Below are 22,042 nucleotides of genomic sequence, written 5' to 3'. Positions count from 1 at the left end.
GTTTTTATGACAAATTGACCTCATTTTCTGCATGAGAATGGCAAAATATATTCTTTACAATGGATGTTTAAATCAAAGAGGGTTAAAAAATTGTTTTTTAATTTTTTGAGATGTCCCCTCTCATAATTTATATAGTACTACAGGTAATGATACCACAACACAATACAGCTTTCTTCAGTTCCATGGAAAAATAATTTTGCTTGCATGGGTTTCCTTTTTTCATCTTTGTCAGAAAGAGGGAGGGAGAACAATTAAACATGCAGCATGGGGTTTCCTTTCACAGTAGACAAAGGGATTCCCCAGACTGAAGCATATCTAATAGCAGAGCCAGCCCAGTCACATTCCAACAGTGCAAATTCCATGCTCAGCTCACAGGACAGCTTGCATACACACGCACACATGCTCTGCTGGCTGGTGTCCCTTCAGGAAACACTCTTCATTGGCCCATTTTTTTTTCCTTGGAAAGGCAAATTTCTCACAATGTAATTGTTTATTCCTTTTTTTAACAATTGGTTTGGCAAAGGCTTATGGAAAAATTCAAAGCCTTCTCAAGCTTATTGTGGCATCATATGAAATATCCTTTATTAAATGAAGGAAAAATATAAAGGGGTGCTTTGTTTTCCCTTAAAAGATCAAATTGTTAAAAGTATTTCCACTAAGCCTCTTAAGGAGACAGCTAAAACGGGAAAACGCAGTGGGTTATGTATGTGAAACACACAACTTCTTTTGATAAAAAGTTCTACTTGGATTGAGCGCTGTTTTGGTAAAGCTGAACTCAGGAGAGAAGTTTAGGAGAAAAAGAAACAAACATTCTTCTCCAGCAGAGTGCACAGCTAGAACAGCTAGAGTTTTTTATGGAACCAGCAGTACCATCTCTTCATTGGTTGCTAGACTGAAGGGTGCGTTTGGTAACTTGAGTTGAGAAGGACAGAGCATGCTCAGTAAGCCAAGAGCCAAAGTCCATTCCTAACGGATGGGGGCTAAGTGAGTTAAAGGAGGAGAAGGATTCCTAAGTGATTAACGGGATTCTGCAACCTTACTATTAACCTTTTAACAACCAGAGTAGTGGGTATTTTAAAGATATCAAAGAGGCTGTTCACCAATTACATATTTTGTGGGGAGTTTACATGTCCTTTATGGTGCAACATTTGTTCACTCCTCCACCCACTCTGTTGCATACAAACACATATAGGAATAACAAGGTCATGAACAGTCACCCTGTACAGTTTCATAAAAAATTAAAATCAAATCTTAAATGCCATGCTGTTAAAGACAAAACTGCACCTTGAATTTTTACTGTTGCTGTCAATGGAGTCTAGCAGTCTGAAACAACATATTTTGTCACATCTAGTGAAGGTTCAACCATCTGAAAATGCTACAGTACAATACTAAATTTCAGAACTGGAAACACCAAGGAATGATGGGAGGTGTAGAAATGAATTAGGAAAGAGTCTGATCATCAACAAACTTTACTCCTAGAGAAAAGACCTTTCCATTTAATAAGAAGGTCAACAGCAAAGTATGAAAACTCTGCATACCAGTTTCATCGGGTTAGTGGACCTAGTGCAGACACCCTAAGCAAAAAGGGACTGCTGTGTACAAATGAATCCCTGTGAAAAATAGGTGTGTATTTGAAGTGGAATCCTCCTTGCAAGGGACATTGAAAATAAATACTTACACACAAACACAGTACTTAGCTACACAAATAGAAAAAATCAAGTAAATATTTAAGAACATACAGCCACGTTAATCAATGTCAGGGAATGATTTTGTTATTTGTGGGCTAAAGTTAATTCTTAAAGAAATATAATCCAGTTTTAATATCAAAGTGTATTGTTATTCAGGCCAGTCTATTGGTTCTTAAAAGGAAAACACCCAGTTCCAAACACCAATCCTGCTCCATCGGCTCTCCTCTCTATCGCCATACCCCCAATCCTGTCAAAAGTGTCTCTATATTTCTACTATAAAAATGCAGAGTTGTGCAGTACTGTTGGCAGGCACCATCTCATGCTGCTTTGTATCCTCTTTGAAACCATGCAGGCAGGTACATGTGCAGTTCAAACCAATCTGACCTAGTTCTAGATGCGCCTGCTCCAGCTCTAATGAAAGAGGACAAGGAAAGTCCTATTCACCGAGTGTGTAAATTTCATAAGCACCCCTCAGTGAATAAAGTCACTAACCTTTGACACAAGGGAGCAGTCAAATTCCCTGCCATTATACTGCACGTGTGCCAACTTGCAAGGATTGCCACAAGGAATCCCTAGGAAAAACAAAAAGATTACAGCCCTGCACTAAAAGAATTGTCCAAGACTAGCCATTATATTCACTAAGAGGCCTAACAAATTGGCAACCCCCCCAAAAAACACTTTCCATCTGTGTCCTTATAGCTGACAATGACCATGTGACCATTTTGGTAGGTTTGCAATATATGTTACTTTAACATATTATTTAATTACGTAAAAAGGTTCATTATGTAAAAAGTTAAATCTGATCAATTGGTAAATCCTAGTATTTTACCATTTCATCACATACATCAGACAGAAGTAGCCACAGTGTATTCTCTGCAGGGGACAAAGAACCTCGAGTAACAGGGACACCTATAGATGTGGAGAGCCGTTAAAAAGAAAAGTTGAGCTTCAGCTGAGCCTTTCTTTATAGGCTTTCATGCCATTTAAATAATATGAAATACGGTTTATGAGCTGTCAAGGATACACTTGAGATAGTAAGTCATCATGCTCCCAGAAAGGGTTTCAACTCCACCAAATGTAAGCGGACTGTTGCAGGACAGCGTTTACTATTCATTTCAGGTATCTGAAACTAAGACATTTCCACTTAAGGATATATCACATCTAACTTTATGAACTTGCTATCCATACGGACACGCTAAAGAATATATCATCTGACAGCGAACAGTCTAACTCTATCTACATAATATGGCTGTTATATAAGCACTACAAAGCATGCCAAGAGCTGTATTAAAGGGGATCTAAAGGCAACAAATTAATGGATACCTTTATTCTGTACAGCATACAGAATAAAATACTGTTTTCATGTACTTTTTATAGATTTATATTGCACAAAGGATGTATATGCCATACAGAAGGCATTTATCAATTAACATATTTTTCCTTTAGATCCTCTTTTATGCGTAAGATTAGTTAAATCAAAATCATGTATCCCTCAGATGCTTTTGTATCTTTTTTTGTATTACTAACTAAAATGTGGAGAAAACACCAGCTGTCAAAGTAGGATAAAAGAAAAAAAAGAGTTCTTTGGCAGGTGCATCTTAGGTGATTAAAATCACAACAGAAGGTACACCATTCCCTAGAATGAAACAAAAATGTTGTTATCTAGGATCCTTTAAGGCAGGATGTGATTTATGACTTGCAAGTATATAACCTCTAGGATTCAAATGTATTTTGTTTATGTTTGCCAAGAGAGCAGCTCAATCAAGACAGAGGATTTACATAGGTATAAGGAACATTACCTTTCATTTTGTTGTAGATTTTCTTCACATTAGCTTAAACATGCCCGATTTAGGCAACAGATCTATGCACAGCTTTTAGTATCTGCTGTTTAAACATTGGTCTCTCCTTTATAGAATCAAGAAGAAACCCCAGTTAAACAATAAAAATGGAGAGAAAAAAAAAAAGAATACAAGTCTGCAAACATCAGTTGTAGCATTATTTAATGAAAAAGGAAGTGGACGTAGGTAATGACAGATGGGTCAACCCCTAGATAAAATGAACAGCTGCCATAAAATGGGTAATTTATTATGACTACAGTAAGTGGACCAACAATCTAAGCAAGTGGTATTTATGGACACTGTATCCATACTATGGAGTTAGAAGCATATAGATATCATACATTATACTAGAATAGACAATTTTTTATAGAAAAGTAATTTGTCATACTAGATCTCCTCTTCATAAATACTTGCCCCAACCAGCATATCATTAATAATTTTATTATTATTTACAACAGCATATCCTTATTTACATAATTTAGGATGTATCTAAATTATTTTGTTCCCATACACATATGTAATAGCAGTGCAGATTCCCTAGATACACACACACACACACACACACCCCAGAATGCTTGGGACCTGGGATTTTCCAAATAAGGGAACTTTCCATAATTTGGCTCTCTTTATACCTTAAGTCTACTGAAAAATAATTAAAATATTAATTAGACTGAACAAGATTGTTTTGCCTCCAATAAAGATTAATTATATCTTAGTTGGGATCAAGAACAAGGTACTGTTTTATTATAACAGAGAAAAAGGAAACCATTTTAAAAATTAGAATTAATTTCTTATTATAGAGTATATGGCCTTTCCACAATTCAGAACACTCTGGAAAACAGGTTTCCGGATAACAGAACCCATAGCTGTATTATTCACAGATTGTCATTTATCACCCCTAAACAATATTATATTCTTCACAAAGAGAAGTTTTTGGCAAAGTTTTGACACACTAATGGATAATTTAACAGTATATATATAGTTTCTGCGTTTTTCTTCCCATTGCCCATTTGACATTTTAGAAGTGAGCTATGAATATCTTATTGTATAGTACAATTCTGTCATACAGAAAAATATACACATGCGAAATTGCTAATTTTTAGGCCCTCTCACTACAGTCTAAATATCAGCATTTAATCAACATTCAATGAACAAATGTTAAACCCTACATATAAAATAGGTTAATTTTAATTTTTTTTTTAGAAAAAAAATATTATTAGTGTTGGAGAATTTCCCTGTTAGCTGGTCCCTTACTGAGCTTTTTTGGTTTTGTAACTTCAACTTGGGAAGCAATCTACATATACTGACACATTCCTATAGATATTTAACGGAAGTTGTAACACTTTAAAAAAGAAGAAAGACACTGTCCAAATCATTAATCCCCAAATTAATTATTTTCGCCAGAAATTCAATGAACTTTAACACAGAAAACTGTGACAGCTTAAAGCAGTAAAACACATTCTAATAACCTGATGCATTCACCTGTTTTAAAAAAAAGTGCCAATTTGTTATTGTAAATAGCATTAAATAAAGTGTCAAAATTTTAACCACTTAGGAACATTCAGGATTCTCATGTTTGTTAGACCTGTCTTACAGTGTGAAAAACAAATACACTATATATTGAAAAGTATGTGGACACCTGCCTAGCCAATAGCTCTTTACAAAAGTTAGTGTATAAATATGAAAGTGGCCTGTCTTGCAGTTGGTGATGTAAATGATCCCACAGCTGTTCAATTGGTCTGAGCTCAGGGCTGTTGCATGCCAGCTAAATTCTACTTCCATGTATATAGATAAAAATCTGTGTGGTCCTTAAAGGAGAAGGAAAGGTAAAAACTAAGTAAGCTTTATCAGAAAGGTCTATGTAAATACAGCCATAAGCACGAACAACATAAGCCAGAAACACTGCACTGACTTCTCTGAATAAAGATGTCTTGTGTCTGTAATTCCTGTGCCAGAGACAGGCAGCTTTCTGCTCTCTCCAGCTCCCCCCTCCCTCAAGAATGTTAAGAACTCACTCCCCCCTCTTAGGAATGTGGATCTGAGCCAATCAGCAGGAAGCTTCCTCATAGTCTTACTGAGCATGTTCACTTGGTCTGGGTGTCTGTGCAGGAGTAAGGCATTATGGGAACTTTCTTAACACAGCTCAGCATTTTTCTTCCTGTTTGGCTTCTGATCTTCTGACAGGTGAACTATGGGGAGACTTAAGGGCACTATTGAGACAACTGAAGGTTTGCCTGCAGCTTGAGATTAACTCTTTACTAACCTTTCCTTCTCCTTTAATTTGTGGTGATGCCTTCATGTATTAGCAGGATTATAACCCTATGCACAAAACACAGAATTGTCAACTATGTCAATGCATGATGTAGTGGCACTTGTGGTGGCAATGATGGTAGTTGGTAAAATAGGGTTTCCATTTACCTCTGGTCATACAGTATATTTAAAAAAAAAAAAATATGAATGATGGCACAACAGACCTGCTGCTGCATGTTTATTAAGTGAACTTTTAACAATTCTGGGGCATGCCCCATGGCCCCCTGCCTGATGAATGGTGTGCCCCCGAAACACATTTCAATTAGTAAAAACTCCAGGGTTTCTCCCGCTTGCAGCAGCTCTGTTGTGCCAGTATTTATATTTTGTCTATCCTACTGAAAGAATGCTGACCCTCTCTACTTAGTAGTGAGCTAACTAGTGTGCGTATGCTGGTGACATTCATTTTTTATTTGCCATTTCATTATAATTTGCCATATATTGATTTAATGTAAATTTACCACAAAACCTTGCTAGCACCAGCCAGCCACTCATATTCCCAGGCTATTTTAAAAGGAACAGTTCAGTGTAAAAAAAAAAATGCACAAAATAATTTTTACTCTAAACTGTTCGACAAATCTTTTGTGTGTGAGGACAGATTCCTTATTGGGTACCCACATCTTCCATTCCTTTTGATGACTGAAAATTATGTCTAGCTGCCCACAATGCATTTGTAAAACAAAATCAACATGAAACAGTCTAAGGGGAGCGCCAATTAAGTTTTAAAGGTAACCATTTTAGCCCCAAATTAGCATTCTTTTCTCTATCATTTCCTATAAAGAGTCTAATTTATAAAATAAATACTATAAGTCCATTTTAACAAGATGTATGTTATCCTATTAGACTCATGCTAAACACAAAATAAATATAAAAACAATCAGTAACTGTAAATTATTTCCAGGCAATAAAATCTGTCTTGTATGTTGCTTAATGTTACCGTAGAACTCACATGTCATATACAGAATCCAACACATGAAGGTCTAGCGTTTTGTGGTCAGGCTCTGGGTATTATACTTGCTTAATTTTTAAAACCACACTAATGCAGCCTAATGGAATGTCATTTATTTACATTTAATTATGACTCAAACCTGCTAATTTTATAAGAACTTAACGGTACAAAATTTGAAACCACGAGCGGATGGTTGTGACAGTCACAGGAACTTTATGTGGTTGCAATTCTAAGATGTACATTAGGATAATAAACATCAAGAAATTACAGTACATTATGCCCAAAGGGTTGCTAAATTAGAATATAAATCAACTAAATTCCAGTTAATCATTGCAGTTTATTACAAATGTATCAAGCTGTTTTGGGAGGAATACTAGCCAAACAAGTCAAGCTTTCCTCACAATAAAACATGTTTCAGTCTAGAGTCAAAAATAAAGGATCTTTAAACATTTAAAGAGCAACTACAACCAGTTACAAGGAAAGGCATATTTGAGGACCAACTTAAAATTATGAAGTCATATAAAGAAGTCTGTTGAGCTATGGAACTGTAAGCAAACTGAAGCCTATAAAAAATGCCTTGAAGGGCCACATTAAATATGCAATAATATAAGGGCCACATTCAATATGCAATATAAGATAGCAATCCCCAATATGCTCCCATTTACTGTGTAAGAGTCCACCAGCACAGTGACATAGCAGGTCATCTGATCTTCTCAGCCTGTGTTTCCTTCATGTAGCTGCACTCAGGCCAAAACTGTGCCTGCCTGTCTATGTATGCTGTAGGTCTATGCTACAATTCAGTCTCATGAGTTGCTGATTGACAAAAGAACGTGTAATATGCAGCTGCAGCTTACTGCAAAAATAAAATCAATAATTCACTAGCACCTAGTTTCCTAGCACCAGACAGAGCAACAACAACAAAAAAAAGTTCTAGTGTCATTTGTTGAACAGTGTTTTCACCCTGACAAGGGTTCACACCATGTACACTTCACTTGGAATAGAGTGCGGATATATATATATATATATATATATATATATATATATATATATATATATATATATATATATATATATATATATATATATAACTTCAAGCAAGGGAACCACTCACACAGGACTTAAGTTAACAGCCAAAACGTCAGTTTCTCATCCCAATATATAATCTTATTTAACTTAAGTCCTGTGTGAGCGGTTTCCTCGCTTGAAGCTGTTTGTTCGTAGACCTGAAGGACTGCACCAACTTTTTTCTTTTCGTTTTCTTGAGTGCCGGCATTCATTCATATTCTCTCTCATATAATTTATTATATATATATATATATATATATATATATATTACAGTGGATATAAAAAGTCTACACACCCCTGGTAAAATGTCAGGTTCCTGTGCTGTACAAAAATGAGACAAAGATAAATAATTTCAGAACTTTTTCCACCTTTAATGTGACCTATAAACTGTACCACTCAATTGAAAAACAAACTGAAATCTTTTAGGTGGAGGGAAGAAAACCAAAAAAAATAAAATAATGTGGTTGCATAAGTGTGCACACCCTTAAACTAATACTTTGTTAAAGCACCATTTTATTACAGCACTCAGTCTTTTTGGGTATGAGTCTATCAGCATGGCACAGTTTGGCTTTGCAAGATTTGCCCTTTCTTCTTTGCAGAAACGCTCAAAATCTGTCAGATTGCGAGGGCATCTCCTGTGCACAGCCCTCTTTAGATCACCCCTTTAAACTTCAATCTTTTTCCGGTGAAGCCATTCCTTTGTTGATTTGGATGTATGCTTTGGGTCGTTGTCATGCTGAAAGATGAAGTTCCTCCTCATGTTCAGCTTTCTAGCAGAAGCCTGAAGGTTTTGTGCCAAAATTGACTGGTATTTGGAACTGTTCATAATTCCCTCTATCTTAACTAAGGCCCCAGTTCCAGCTGAAGAAAAACAGCCCCAAAGCATGATGCTGCCACCACCATGCTTCACTGTGGGTATGGTGTTCTTTTGGTGATGTGCAGTATTGCTTTTGCGCCAAACATATTTTTTGGAATTATGGCCAAAAAGTTCAACCTTGGTTTCATCAGACCAGAACACCTTTTCCCACATGCTTTTCGGAGACTTCATATGTGTTTTTGCAAAATGTAGCCTGGCTTGGATGTTTTTCTTCGTAAGAAAAGTCTTTCGCCTTGGCACTCTACCCCATAGCCCAGACATAAGAAGAATACGGGAGATTATTGTCACATGTACCACACAGCCAGTACTTGCCAGATATTCCTGCAGCTCCTTTAATGTCACTGTAGGCCTCTTGGTATCCTCCCTGACCAGTTTTCTTCTCGTCTTTTCATCAATTTTGGAGGGACGTTCAGTTCTTGGTAATGTCACTGTTGTGCCATATTTTCTCCACTTGATGATGACTGTCTCCACTGTGTTCCATGGTATATCTAATACCTTGGAAATTCTTTTGTACCCTTCTCCTGACTGATATCTTTTAACAATGAGATCCCTCTGATGCTTTGGAAGCTCTCTATGGACCATGGCTTTTGCTGTGGGATGCGACTAAAAAAATGTCAGGAAAGACCAACTAGAGCAGCTGAACTTTATTTGGGGTTAATCTTAATCAGAGGCATTTTAAATGATGGCAGGTGTATGCTGACTCCTATTTAACATGATTTCGAACGTGATTAATTCTGAACAAAGCTACATGCCCAGTTAGAAGAGGGTGTGCACACTTATGCTACCACATCATTTTCGACTTTTTGGTTTTCTTCCCTCCACGTAAAAGATTTCAGTTTGTTTTTCAATTGAGTGGTACAGTTTATAGGTCACATTAAAAGATGGAAAAAGTTCTGAAATGATTTATCTTTGTCTCATTTTTTTTTTACAGCACAGGAACCTGACATTTTGCCAGGGGTGTGTAGACTTTTAATATCCACTGTAATATTATATATATATATATATATATATATATATATATATATATATATATATACACACACATACATACATACACACACATACATACATAGTAAGAATTTATGCAAGAAACTTCAAACAATTGCTTTTGCTAGGTAGTATTTATTATCATTATATTAACCAGCAAAACTGCAACTTTAATCAAATCAATGCTAGCTTTAAAACTAGAGAATCTAGTGACATCTATTGATGTAAAAAAAAAAAAAAAAGGAATAAAAAAACAACAGTTTTGACAATCTTGTAATCCATGTCACACAAAAACAAGTCATTAGCTTTAGAGAAAGATCATGTGAACACAACTACCACGTCATGTCCTTCAACTTTTAAACCTCTGGAAGAATCCTGACAAGAATTATAATCAGGGTGATTCCATATGCCCATTCATGGTCACATGGTCCTGCTACACTTTTATAGCCTCTCCAAAATGGTTTTATTACTGTGAGTAACAACATAATGACCCCCAAGTCCCTGCTGTTACCAGTGGTAAAAGTAGAAGGTCAGATAGCTTGCATGTTATTTCATATACTTTACCATAAATGAAACAATTCCTTTCTCCATCATGGTAGCCAAAAGTCCAGCATTGTAAAATGCTATGTTGTAAATGCAATTACAGGTATGGGATCCCCTATCTGGAAACCCGTTATCCAGAAAGTTTTGAATTATGGAAAGGCCATCTCCCATAGACTCCATTATAAGCAAATAATACAAATTTTTAAAAATAATTTCCTTTTTCTCTGTAATTATAAAACAGTACCTTGTACTTGATCCCAACTAAGATGTAATTAATCCTTATTGGAGGCAAAACAAGCCTACTGAGTTTATTCAATATTTAAATCCTTTTTAGCAGACTTAAGGTATGGAGATTCAAGTTACAGAAAAATCCTTTATTCGGAATATCCTGGGCCACAGGCATTCTGGATAACAGGTCCCGTACCTGTATTCCTATGATTATTTCCATTGGATATATGACAAGGTATGTTTAGCTTTTTATGAAAAATTATTGTTAGGCTAGATACAAAGGCTCAATAACTACAGCTGCCCATGCTATAGATAGTACTGTGATATTACTGTAATCCATTTATATTATACACAAGTTTAAATACCCTTGTTACTTTCTTGTATTTATTCCATTTTTTTTAAATCCCTCAAAGCTATACACTGATATTCTGGAATTCATCCTCAACAGCATTATTATTATAAAACAGCATTATTATTAGCGAAGCACAGGTTCCAAAAACAACTTTACCAAGTACTGGGTTCCCTTGTCTTCCTTATTGCTTTATTCTCTACTTCTTAGGAACAATGGGCACAAGGTACAGCGGCAAAGTTTGCACAGTCCACAGTTATGCACCCCTTAGCACCCCAGCCATTTACTTTGTATAAAAAAGTATTCCCTTAATCTATACCTTCAAAATGTGATGGATGGGCTAAAATACATGTACTATGTTATGAAGAATGAACACATAAATGTCTATTTAATTTCCACGCACATAACATGATCATATTGACCTCACATTAATTGGTCCCCATATTCATAATGCACATGACAAAATCAAAATATGATGCACTAAAGAACCTTTACTACATTATACCAGTATCTGTATTAGATACTACGATTTCATTGTCTTAACTCAGATAAGCATGCAACTGCAAAAACGCAGGTCAATACAGAACAGGCAGCTACCAGGAGAACATAAAAAGAAGACACAAACACAACTCCAGAAATAAAGTAGCAATGGAATTCTCTCTCTGTCATGCCTCTGTCATGCCTCTAATGCAACCTCTCACCTCACATATGAAGTAACTTTACTGAGAAATAGCTCGGTGTGGCACTAGCCTAAAACCTGATGTTTTAAAATCCATGCAGAATATCCAGAAAAAGAAGTTTAGCTACATTCATCTTACCATTCTACCCTAGGTATTTTATTGAACTTGCCATTATCTTGAGTTGAAAATGATGGCAGTAGCTAAACAGGTTTTGGCATTAGATCCAGACAGATTAAACAAATATTTTGCCTCCATTAAACATGCAAAGTGCAACTATTTCCACAGTGCAAATTTAAACGGTAAACCCAGTAGTGCAACATAGATGTATTCTCAAATATATATATATATATATATATATATATATATATATATATACACACACATATATATCCCATTATGAAATTATAACAGGGTTGTAGGATTGTAATTTCACAACAATATAGATGCATTATTAGGCAATGCGGAAATGAAGATAAAAAATATTTTAATGGACTGCTATATTCCATGTTCAGTACCACTAGAAAAAAACTGAAGACTTTCTGCAGTCTTAGAAACACAAATACAAAATGTGTTAAATACTTTATTAACCATAAATTCAAGTAATTTGTCTGCCTAAACTGAATTACTGCATTTTGAACTGCTTGAGAGATAATACCACCTTCCTTACTTTCTACCCACACTAATAATTTAAAAACTGTTAACAAGTCAAATAAAGGGAATATAGAAAACCACTTAAGACACACACATCACTTTTCAAAAGCTATCAGCAATTACATTTTCTTTCAGTGCTATTACTCATTTAAATAACAACTGTTACACAAGCTAATGGTGAATTGGAGGGGGGAAAAGAGCTTTAGCTCTTCTGTATAAGACATACCACCCCCCCCCCCCCCAGTCCTTTAAGCATATGCCATGCATCAATTATCAACAAATTTCCTTCTGAAGATTATATGAAGATTTCTGGCACAAAACCTCTGTGAATCAGACATTTTATCTCAGAGTGTAGGATCTGGAGGTGGATGGTGTGGGCAACAGAGATATGAGTCAGGATGTATATATATTATTTTCTTCTTTAGTTTGTTTTCAGCAAATTCTCTTTCCAAGCAAGTCTACTGCAAATACTTAACTGTAAAGGCTTAACAATAAAACAATTCAACATTCAGGAAATTAATTTGACATAGAAGTAAAGAAAGAATACATGGCTTCAGTATGGCTTACGAGGCAATACTTAACATTGAATCCCATGCACCACTGGTAGGGTTTAAGCTGCAATTCTAATCTAAGTCATAAACTTTGAATCGACTAAAGCTGGCCATACACGTTGAGATTTCAGTCTTGCGCCGACGAATGATCGCCGATCATTCGTATTTCGGTCGTACGTTAAACTGCAACGATCTAACATAAACAGTCCGATCACAACAGCAGGATAATAGTTGGCTAAAACACAAATCGAACGATTTTCTAACCACAAACGCACAGACAATAGTCGTACGAACTTTATGCCCCGGAACTGAACTGTAGTGGCGTAGGTATCCGTTGACCCCGGAAATGACGTACGTACATATGTACATACAGTACGGCGGTATACGAAAAGACGCACTCATTGTACGAACAATCTTTCGTTTGTGCACGAGGTTTCGTGGTTTGTGGTTTTATTTCTGTTTTTGCTGACTATGAGTCCAATACTGAGATACAAATTGTACCGCATCATGTTCTATGGCACCGATAGTTAGCAGGTGGCCTACAAAGCCGATTCCCTCCTGTAGCAAAAGCACCAAAAGAAAATCACACAAAATAAAAATTCAAGCACCAAACTTGGATGGTAAAAAGGATGGACCATAACTGCATGGCCCACAGTTCTCCACAAGTGTATTTAACAATCTGATGTACTGGGAAGCTTTTTTTTTTCTTTATCATTAAAGGACAAGTCCACCAGAATTTATATAAAAATTCAAACAGAATATATTTTTTTGCCTAAAAGAAAACAAAATTCTAAGCAACTTTGCAATATACATTCATCAGAGATTTATAATGGTTTTTGAGTTATTTGTATATATAACTCCTATTAAAAGCAGTGTCTGTCTGTCCTTTTTTATTCTCTGCCTTGGTGGCTCTGACTCTTGAAACAATGTAACACAACAGCAATTAAAAATAGAAATTAAAAAGCATATAAAAGTCCCAAGAGGCTAGGTTACCCCAGTCCTACACAGCAATACAGGTAATACCATCAAGGCTGTCCAGCCCTTACACAAGATAAGGGCTAGGTTGTTCATGCCCAAGATGAACCCACCATAGGCAGTACTTGTCTGGCAAGGCTATCCTGCTGCTATATTTGACAACTTCCACATGTATGAGTAGCAATGTACATTAAAACCATAAATTAAGAGACAGGATAAAGGAGATGCCTGCACCACAAGCTTACAAACTATGTGATTTAAAGGAACAGTAACACTAAAAAAATGAAAGAGCTTTAAAGTAATAAAAATATAATGCACTGTTGCCCTGCACTGGTAAAACTGGTGTGTTTGGTACAGTAACACTACTTTAATTTATATAATAAGCTGCTGTGTAGCCATTGGGCAGCCATTCAAGCTGGAAAAAAGGAGAAAAGGCACAGGTTACATAGCAGATAACAGATAAGCTCTGTGGAATACAATAGTGTTTTATCTGTTATCTGCTATGTGCCTGTGCCTTTTCTCCTTTGAATGGCTGCCTCCATGGCTACATAGCAGCTTATCTATATAAATTATAGTAGACTTTCTGAAGTAAACACACAACTTTTACCAGTGCAGGGCAGCAGCACATTATATTTTAGTTACTTTTATACACTTTCATTTTTTGGTGTTACTGTTCCTTTAAGTGCATTTCTTATCACCCACAAGACATTTTACTGGTTTTGGTGTACTGTATACTAAAACACAAAAAAGTTATGGAAAATTCTACTTTACAGAATATGCATATCCAATGCTACTTTGCAAGGGAAATGTGATTTTCATTTTAAAACAAATAGAATTTCTTTGATTATATGGAAATTAGCTGCACAGATGCAAAGCACAGTACTTGTATATCCATCACATTCTGCAAATTACAAATAAACAAAACGAAATGGAAATTATCTGGGAGCCTAGATAAGCCACATTCTCCAATTATGACAAGCAAATGAAAATATTTTTTCTTTGGAAAAAATTAATCGAGTTTGCAACATAACACTTTTTTCAGTCTTACAAAAGTCCTGTGTGCTCTATGAGTGTTAAGGTGAATAAATAGAGCAATAAAAGCTTAGTCCTTCCAGATCAGAGTCAGAAGCTTATTTGCCCAAGTATGGGGCCCTCAGTTCCTACCCAACAGATATGCGGCCAAAAAATAATTCAGATATTAATGGGGCAGGTTTGAAAATTTTGTTGATCAAAGATACAGTCCTTGTCCAATGGGTCTCCATAGGCCCACTGTACAGTAAAATCCTAACTCCTGGGCCAATGATCAATTAGCTCGATTTGGCCTAGAAACACCTACTCTTGAAACTGGTGAGGGATCTGAATGTGCAAATCAGATTTTGAATTTGGTACAATATGCGTATTGGAGGATTCATAAATGGTACAGCACAATATAAATATCAATATATTTTGGACAGAAAAACCTCACTATTTTTTGCCAGTTCTTGGAAAGTAACCCAACATAGTAACATAGTAAGTTAGACTTAAAAAAGACATGCATGAAGTTCAACTTTGTATATATGAAACTTGCATAACTGCTAGATAATCAAGGGCAAGGCATAACACCCATTTGAAGCCTCTCCAATTTGTCTCAGAGGGGGAAAAATCCTTCCTGCCTCTAAGATGGAAATCAGACCAGCCCCTGGATCAACTAGTACTATGAGCTATCTTCCATAAACCTGTATTTCCTCACTTGCTAAAAAGCCATCCAATCCCTTCTTGAAGCGAATATATCAGCCAGAGTCAGGGAGATAATTCAACAATTTCACAGCTCTCACTGTAAAAAAAAAACCTTTCCAAATAAAATTATGAAAAGCTTGTTAAGACTTAGCAATTTCATATAAATCATTTATACAATAATTATTCATTTCTGACCAAAACCAATATGAAAGAGAAAAATGTTGCTTCTAAACTATCATTACGTTGTGCTCTAGCACTATATATCACTATTGGTTGCATATAGTCCATAATTATTGAAAGGCCTCATTAGCCATGTCTAGAATATATATTTGGGAGCAAGCACCCAAAACCAATCATTAAAGGTGAAGGGCACCACTAAGCACAGCTAATACCAAGATCAAAGGGGCTATATACACCTAAAGATACACCTTTAATCAACAAAGAAATACGACTTCTGCTTAAAATGTTTTCTGCCATTCTCTTAATTATATTTTAAATACTGTCCTTAAGTTCATTACTATAAAGCACTATCTGATCTTTGTTTTGTGTTAACCCTTGAGTTCTGCCCTCTAAGCAGTAGCGGTGTTTGTTAAAATAGAGATAATACGCTCTGTATAAACATGTCTTCCCCGAGATGTAGCCTTTGTCTTAAATATATGGAGGAGTTCATTACACAGGAGTACTAAAGGGGAATGACAATTTGCTTTATGGTCTTCTCCTCTTCCCATTGTTGTGCTAATGGACCAGGAAGTTAGTTTTTTTACTGTTTATTATGTGTCATGCAAAAGAAAACCCACAATAGATAATTCTTCATTAAAATAATAAGCAGGAAGTATGTTTAGGATATTCCCTTTTCATAGAATAAAGGGTTTTGTTTCCCCTCTAGTGGAAATTCTCACCATTCACCTCTACTGTAAAGGAAAATGCACATGACCTTTGAATATTACTGATAGGAAAGCTCAATTCCAAATCCAATATACCATAGGTAGACTAGAAACTAGACTTCTAGAGACGTTAGCACCCAGTTCCCACCTGTAACACAGGTACGTAATACTGGAAATTTGTTGGAAATAAGGCCCTGTCAGCCACCGGCAACACCAGGCTGGGGTCTATAGCTCATAGATCTGCTATGCATGACCAGTATAAGGCTCAGCATCCTCTGCAGCATTATCCTATTCCCAGCAGCCTGGTAAGGCCTCTTTTGTGGGAAACAAAAAGCAGGGATATCTCTTGCCAAAAATAAAAGTAAAAAAAGCATTTATTTACCCCGTCTGTTATTACATTGTTATTACATTTACTAGATAAGTTAATTGATTTTTGTAAAAATATCTGCAATGGTGTGTAGATGCATGTACAGTACATACAATAACTGATGATGAAAGAATGACGGCAGGTTAACTGGCTTCTAATAAAATGACCCATAGTGTGTGTGTGTGTGTGTTTGGGTGAATGTGATAGGGACCTTAGCTTGTAAGCTCCTCTGTGGCAGGGGGTGATGTTGGTGCTATATAAAAGATTATATTAATGATTAAAACAATTTATTTTATTCTATACCTCACTATAATTATGTGGCAATGGTGTAATTGAGGATAAAATTTATTGATAGAAGGCAGGGCCATTATTAAAGTTTGTTTATGTTTAGCTTGCTCATGGGGATAACATGTTCACTTCTTTTATTGCGTTCTTCCCCTTCAATGGCAGGTATAGTCAATGGATAGTGGCCCAGAAAAACTTGTGTCTTAATGCCACTAAAAATAATTTACACTGCATTTACATTATTTATGATCCCAGTAAACACATATTTGACCTTGCTGCTTGAGATACATAAGTGCATCCAATATGTGAGGGCAGAGAATTGAGGTAATCATATCTTTACAAACCCATTTGCAGAAGTTTTCCACTTCCTTAGTGTATGAGGACAGAGTGCATTACTAAGAAAAGCCTATGTAGGTTGTTACAGAGTGGCTCAGAATTTTGTTTTGAACTTCCACTGAAATTTGGTACAATAACTATAATAGTGGGTGATGCGCAATTGCCACAACAAAAATGTACTTTAAATATAACATGTGGCAAGTATCCACCTAACATAGAGACACCACACTTGTTGCTGTGCTAGACTTCTGAAATAAATTCACCTGTATCACTGCTAGGGCTTTTGTAAATTGCTACAATTCAAACATCGATACAAATGTGACTTCCTGCCAAGTCCTACTGTAACAGAAAGATGAAGGGCAGGAAACGTTAGCACCTGACAGACTTGGTTTAAGCAGCATAGAGCCACTGTGCCAGTTACTGGACTAAAAAGGCCCTAAAAGGGTAAACATTTTAGAGGGTGCTGAAACATAACTAATCTGCTTTTGGGTTGAGGCACTCCTTTACAGTCCTATGTACAATAGCAGTGACCACAAATGTGACATCAGCAAGGCAAGGGAAGTTACCAACTTAAAATGTTGATATAAATAAACCATATTGTGTGCTGTTTGCCTTGCTCCATCTATATATGAGTAAAAGTAGTAGATAGTATTTCATCAGCTGCTCTGTTATAATTCCGAGCATCTGTATTCACCTGGCAAATTTTGGGGCTGCAGTTGAAGGGCAGTGGGTTGCATATACCTAAAAAAAACTAGCATTACAGTCCATTCTCCTTTGAGCCTACATGCCAAACACCACCACTGAGGGCTACATCATCAAACTGTGGTGTTCATTTGTTAGCATATAAAGGTGGAATTGTTTGCACCACTTGTGTCTGACCATTTTCATTGGCTGACATAGAATCAGGGGTGTAGGTAAAAGGTTGATGAGCCTGAAGCAGGGCCCCACACACAGAATGTACCTTGGCCTCCTCACAATACTTTATTTTCTTGTTTAACAAAAAGTTGTTAATCTTTGTGCCAATAGTGTCCCCTCAGGTGAAGATGTAAGGTATGCATCCCGATTGGCTACATTCCTGCATTGGGGTACTATGGCCACATATTTAATGCAGGGGCTGCATCCCTGCACACAAGATGCCAACACTTCAAATGTCATACTGCGCTCTCTCTCTCTCTCTCTCTCTCTCTATGTAGCAGCAAAAGTGAACAAGTGGAGTAACCATTAGCAACCAATCGCATTAAGGATGCCAAGGTGTGTTGATCTGTAGCTGCAAAAGTGAACAAGTGCATGAACCCCCAGCAGCCCTCACTCGCACTAACCCCCAACAGCCCTCACTCGCACTAACCCCCAGCAGCCCTCACTCGCACTAACCCCCAACAGCCCTCACTCGCACTAACCCCCAGCAGCCCTCACTCGCACTAACCCCCAGCAGCCCACACTCGCACTAACCCCCAGCAGCCCACACTCGCACTAACCCCCAGCAGCCCACACTCGCACTAACCCCCAGCAGCCCTCACTCGCACTAACCCCCAGCAGCCCTCACTCGCACTAACCCCCAGCAGCCCTCACTCGCACTAACCCCCAGAAGCCCTCACTCGCACTAACCCCCAGCAGCCCTCACTCGCACTAACCCCCAGCAGCCCACACTCGCACTAACCCCCAGCAGCCCTCACTCGCACTAACCCCCAGCAGCCCTCACTCGCACTAAGCCAAGCTGTACTCTCTGAAGCGAGTGCGCACCTACCGTTCAGCCCATATTTCTCTCTGCTCCGTCGGACCTGCTCGCTGCTCAGTCCGCAGTTCTCATTCACTTCGAAGTGCCGCAGCACCTCACTGACTGTCTTGGCGTGAGCGCTGTCCATGTTGGGTCCCAGTTACAGCAACAAGCTTAAATCCACAAGTAATGCGAGGAGCCTGGGCCCCTCAGCGTGCCCTTACTAGGAGGGGCGCAGTGAGAGCAAGTTTAGCCAAGCGGAGCGGATCCTCTCACCGCCCTGAGCTCCTTCCTCCTGTTACAGCTCTTCTCCCTCGCTGCACCTTTTCTTCTTCTAGCGAAGGTGAGCTCTTCCCCGCCTCCGCACTGACTAGCACAGCCCTCCCCTCCGCCTCCCCCAGGCTGCTCATGCCAAAGGGAAACGTTTGAAAACTTTCCCTTGTGCAGCGCTGACTTGGGCGAACACAAGCCTGGGATGTCAAATAGCAGAGGAGCCTGAGTGCGCGGTGCTATGCCTTCGCCTAGTCACTGCCGGACTTCTTAGGGGTGCTACCTGCTGCCTTCTCATTGGCTGAGTGCGATTTCTAAATGGTCCCTGCCCACTCAAACCCTCCGCTCCTCTCCCTATTGGGCCCGCTCACCTCCAAATTAGCATTTTAGAGCCTTTTTTAAGCCTGTGGTAATTTACGTGGAAAATATTTTGTATGTATAGATATGAACTGGTTCCCCTCCCTTCTTACAGCTTCACTTCCTCTTCTGTGAGTGCTGCTGTTAGGCTGTTCTTGCTGAGTGCAAAAGCCCTGTGTGTGCTAGGAGCTGCCCTGCTGCATCATCAAACCGCAGCTCTATCAGTGAGGCGATAAGGCGTAGCGACAGTTGTATTGTTACGGAAAATAACCATTGCTTAGCTTCACGCACCTCAACTCATACAGCCCTTATCATTCTGCCCACTATATTCTTTTTATTATTGTTCATTGACTGTAGGAAAAGGAGAGCAGAAGACTCTTGCACAAGCTGGTACTGTTACTTTCCCCTTTGTGTGTTTCAGGAACTCGATACCTTGTTATGAAATACACTGCTCATTGTTAGTAGCCGACTGGCAGCTGTTAGTGTTGCTGCCCTGGTGGCACAGCCTCAAGAACATCTCTTGTAGGCATCGGCTGCCGGATAGGGGAGGCTGTTTGCTCCCATGCACCCCATGGCACAGACCGGTGCCCCTCCATGTGTACATGACGTCTTATAACATTGTTACATAATTGATGGCATTTTTGGTTATCTAAAACTCCCAGCCCCCTAAAGACTAGGAAAACTCTCTGGGTGGCTGCAATTTAATAACAGATACAGGTAGGGCAGCCATCATAGGCAAAAGGCCAGGATATATAAAGACTAACGTACCCTATTGCAAAGTAAAAGAATATAAGTCACTAAGGAGTTTCATGACCATATAAAGGTCATGTACAGGTCATGGAACTCTGATGCGACTTTTAAAATCCTCATATTTAACAACAGGGGTAGATTAGTTATTAAGCAAAATAAATAATGCAGTTATTCAAGGTTTAGTGTTGATAAGTGCAAGTTTAGAAATAACATAAATGTGAGTTATACACTCACATTTGGATAACAATCTGTGTAACTCAGTGACTACTAAAGCCAATAAAGTGCTGTCTTGAATAAAAAAGGACATAAACTCAAGGGCTGAAAACATATTTTTGCCTCTTTATAGATCCGTAGTAAGGTCTTAACTTGACTATGCTGCACAGTTATGCGCTCGAGTCCTTAAAAAGGACTAGTTGTTTTAGACTTAATTCTTCTAGATACTTAAAAAGGATATACATAAGCTGACGAGAGCGCAGTGACGTGCAACTAGACAGGTAAAAGGAATGGAAGAATTAAACTATGTATGTAGACTGTCATGGTTGTGGTTGTTTTCTCTAGAGCAAAGGCACTTGTGAGGGGACATTACTCACATTAGAGGACATTACAGACACGTTTCATGCAGAAAAGATCAAAGAAGCACAGGTCACCCTGGTTGGGGGTTGGTGAGCAACATGTTGCTCATGAGCCACTGGTTGGGGATCACTGCTTTTGGGCTATGGCCACACCAGGCTGATTCTGAGAAAGATTAATATCCAAGGCCAGAGATTACCATTGGAGGGACAGCCAACCCAGAACCAGAGGGGTTTGGATCTAAAGTGGGGCCCTGCTGTGCGGCTTGGATTAGCCAGGCCCCCCTACTGTCAGTGAGCTGCAGAACTAGGTAAGGAGGACAGCAGCTCAGGTCACTGCATCTTCTTTCCTCTACACAATTTTCAGTAAAGCGTCAGTAAAGCCGCATTGTGATATAGGCTGGAGAGGATGTTTAAACTTCACCCTTTAGCTTATCCAATACCCATGTGGCTTTACCGGGACTTCTGTGACAAAACAAGGCACACAGAAAGCTATGTAGGCGAAAAAAGAAGCAGGCACTCAAGCTTCTGCCCAATGTAATGTTTCAGTGTATACTGCCATTTTCTCTCTATGTACTAAAAGAACTAGGGTGGACATACAGGATATATGAAGCCTTCCCCCCATGGATCTCTTTTTCTACTTCCTTACTGTCTCTTCCGATTGTCATGTCTTTCCTGATCTTTATAAACTAACAGTTGCAGTTTGGCAATGTCTAGCATGATTTATACTACTGCAATGATAAATATAGTATAGTAGTAATTATGATGTTTTTTTGTTTTTAACCATTAGACCAATGGAGGGGCCTGACAATTTTGTTGTACGGGGCCCCATGATTTCTGATGGCTGCCGTGCCTAAAGCTATTCCGATTGTAAGATCTAAAGTTAGTTTAGTTTATAGAGTTGATTCAATAAAGTGCGATAAGCGTTATCGCATGCTCTTTTGCGTTAAAATTGACACAAAAAAAGTGTGATTCGCCAAAGTAGCGCGCAACCGAATGTGTTAATTTTAACGCATTGCATTAATTAGTGAATGAGAAGAATAGTAACTCATGATTCACAAAAGTGCATGAAGTGTTAAATGCGTTAATTAGCGTGCAAATCTGTG

At 38.0% G+C, this 22,042-nt stretch overlaps 1 protein-coding gene across 2 annotated transcripts in view; it reads right to left on the bottom strand.

Annotated features, from left to right (window-relative positions):
• atp2a3 (ATPase sarcoplasmic/endoplasmic reticulum Ca2+ transporting 3) overlaps positions 1 to 19,586 on the bottom strand; it is an 87,556-nt gene extending 67,970 nt beyond the window's left edge. The window contains exon 1 of one of the 2 annotated variants that reach the window (XM_031896110.1): positions 19,021 to 19,586. In XM_031896110.1, the coding sequence (XP_031751970.1) occupies positions 19,021 to 19,138 (118 nt within the window). In that variant the 5' untranslated portion in view covers positions 19,139 to 19,586. 2 annotated transcript variants of the gene reach the window in all.
• Between the last annotated feature and the right edge of the window lie 2,456 nt (positions 19,587 to 22,042).

Source organism: Xenopus tropicalis, chromosome 2, assembly GCF_000004195.4.
Source record: "Xenopus tropicalis strain Nigerian chromosome 2, UCB_Xtro_10.0, whole genome shotgun sequence".
Classification (NCBI taxonomy): Eukaryota; Metazoa; Chordata; class Amphibia; order Anura; family Pipidae; genus Xenopus; species Xenopus tropicalis.
The sequence above is the reverse complement of the archived record's forward strand: the minus strand, read 5'-3'. Positions and strand labels throughout refer to the sequence as shown.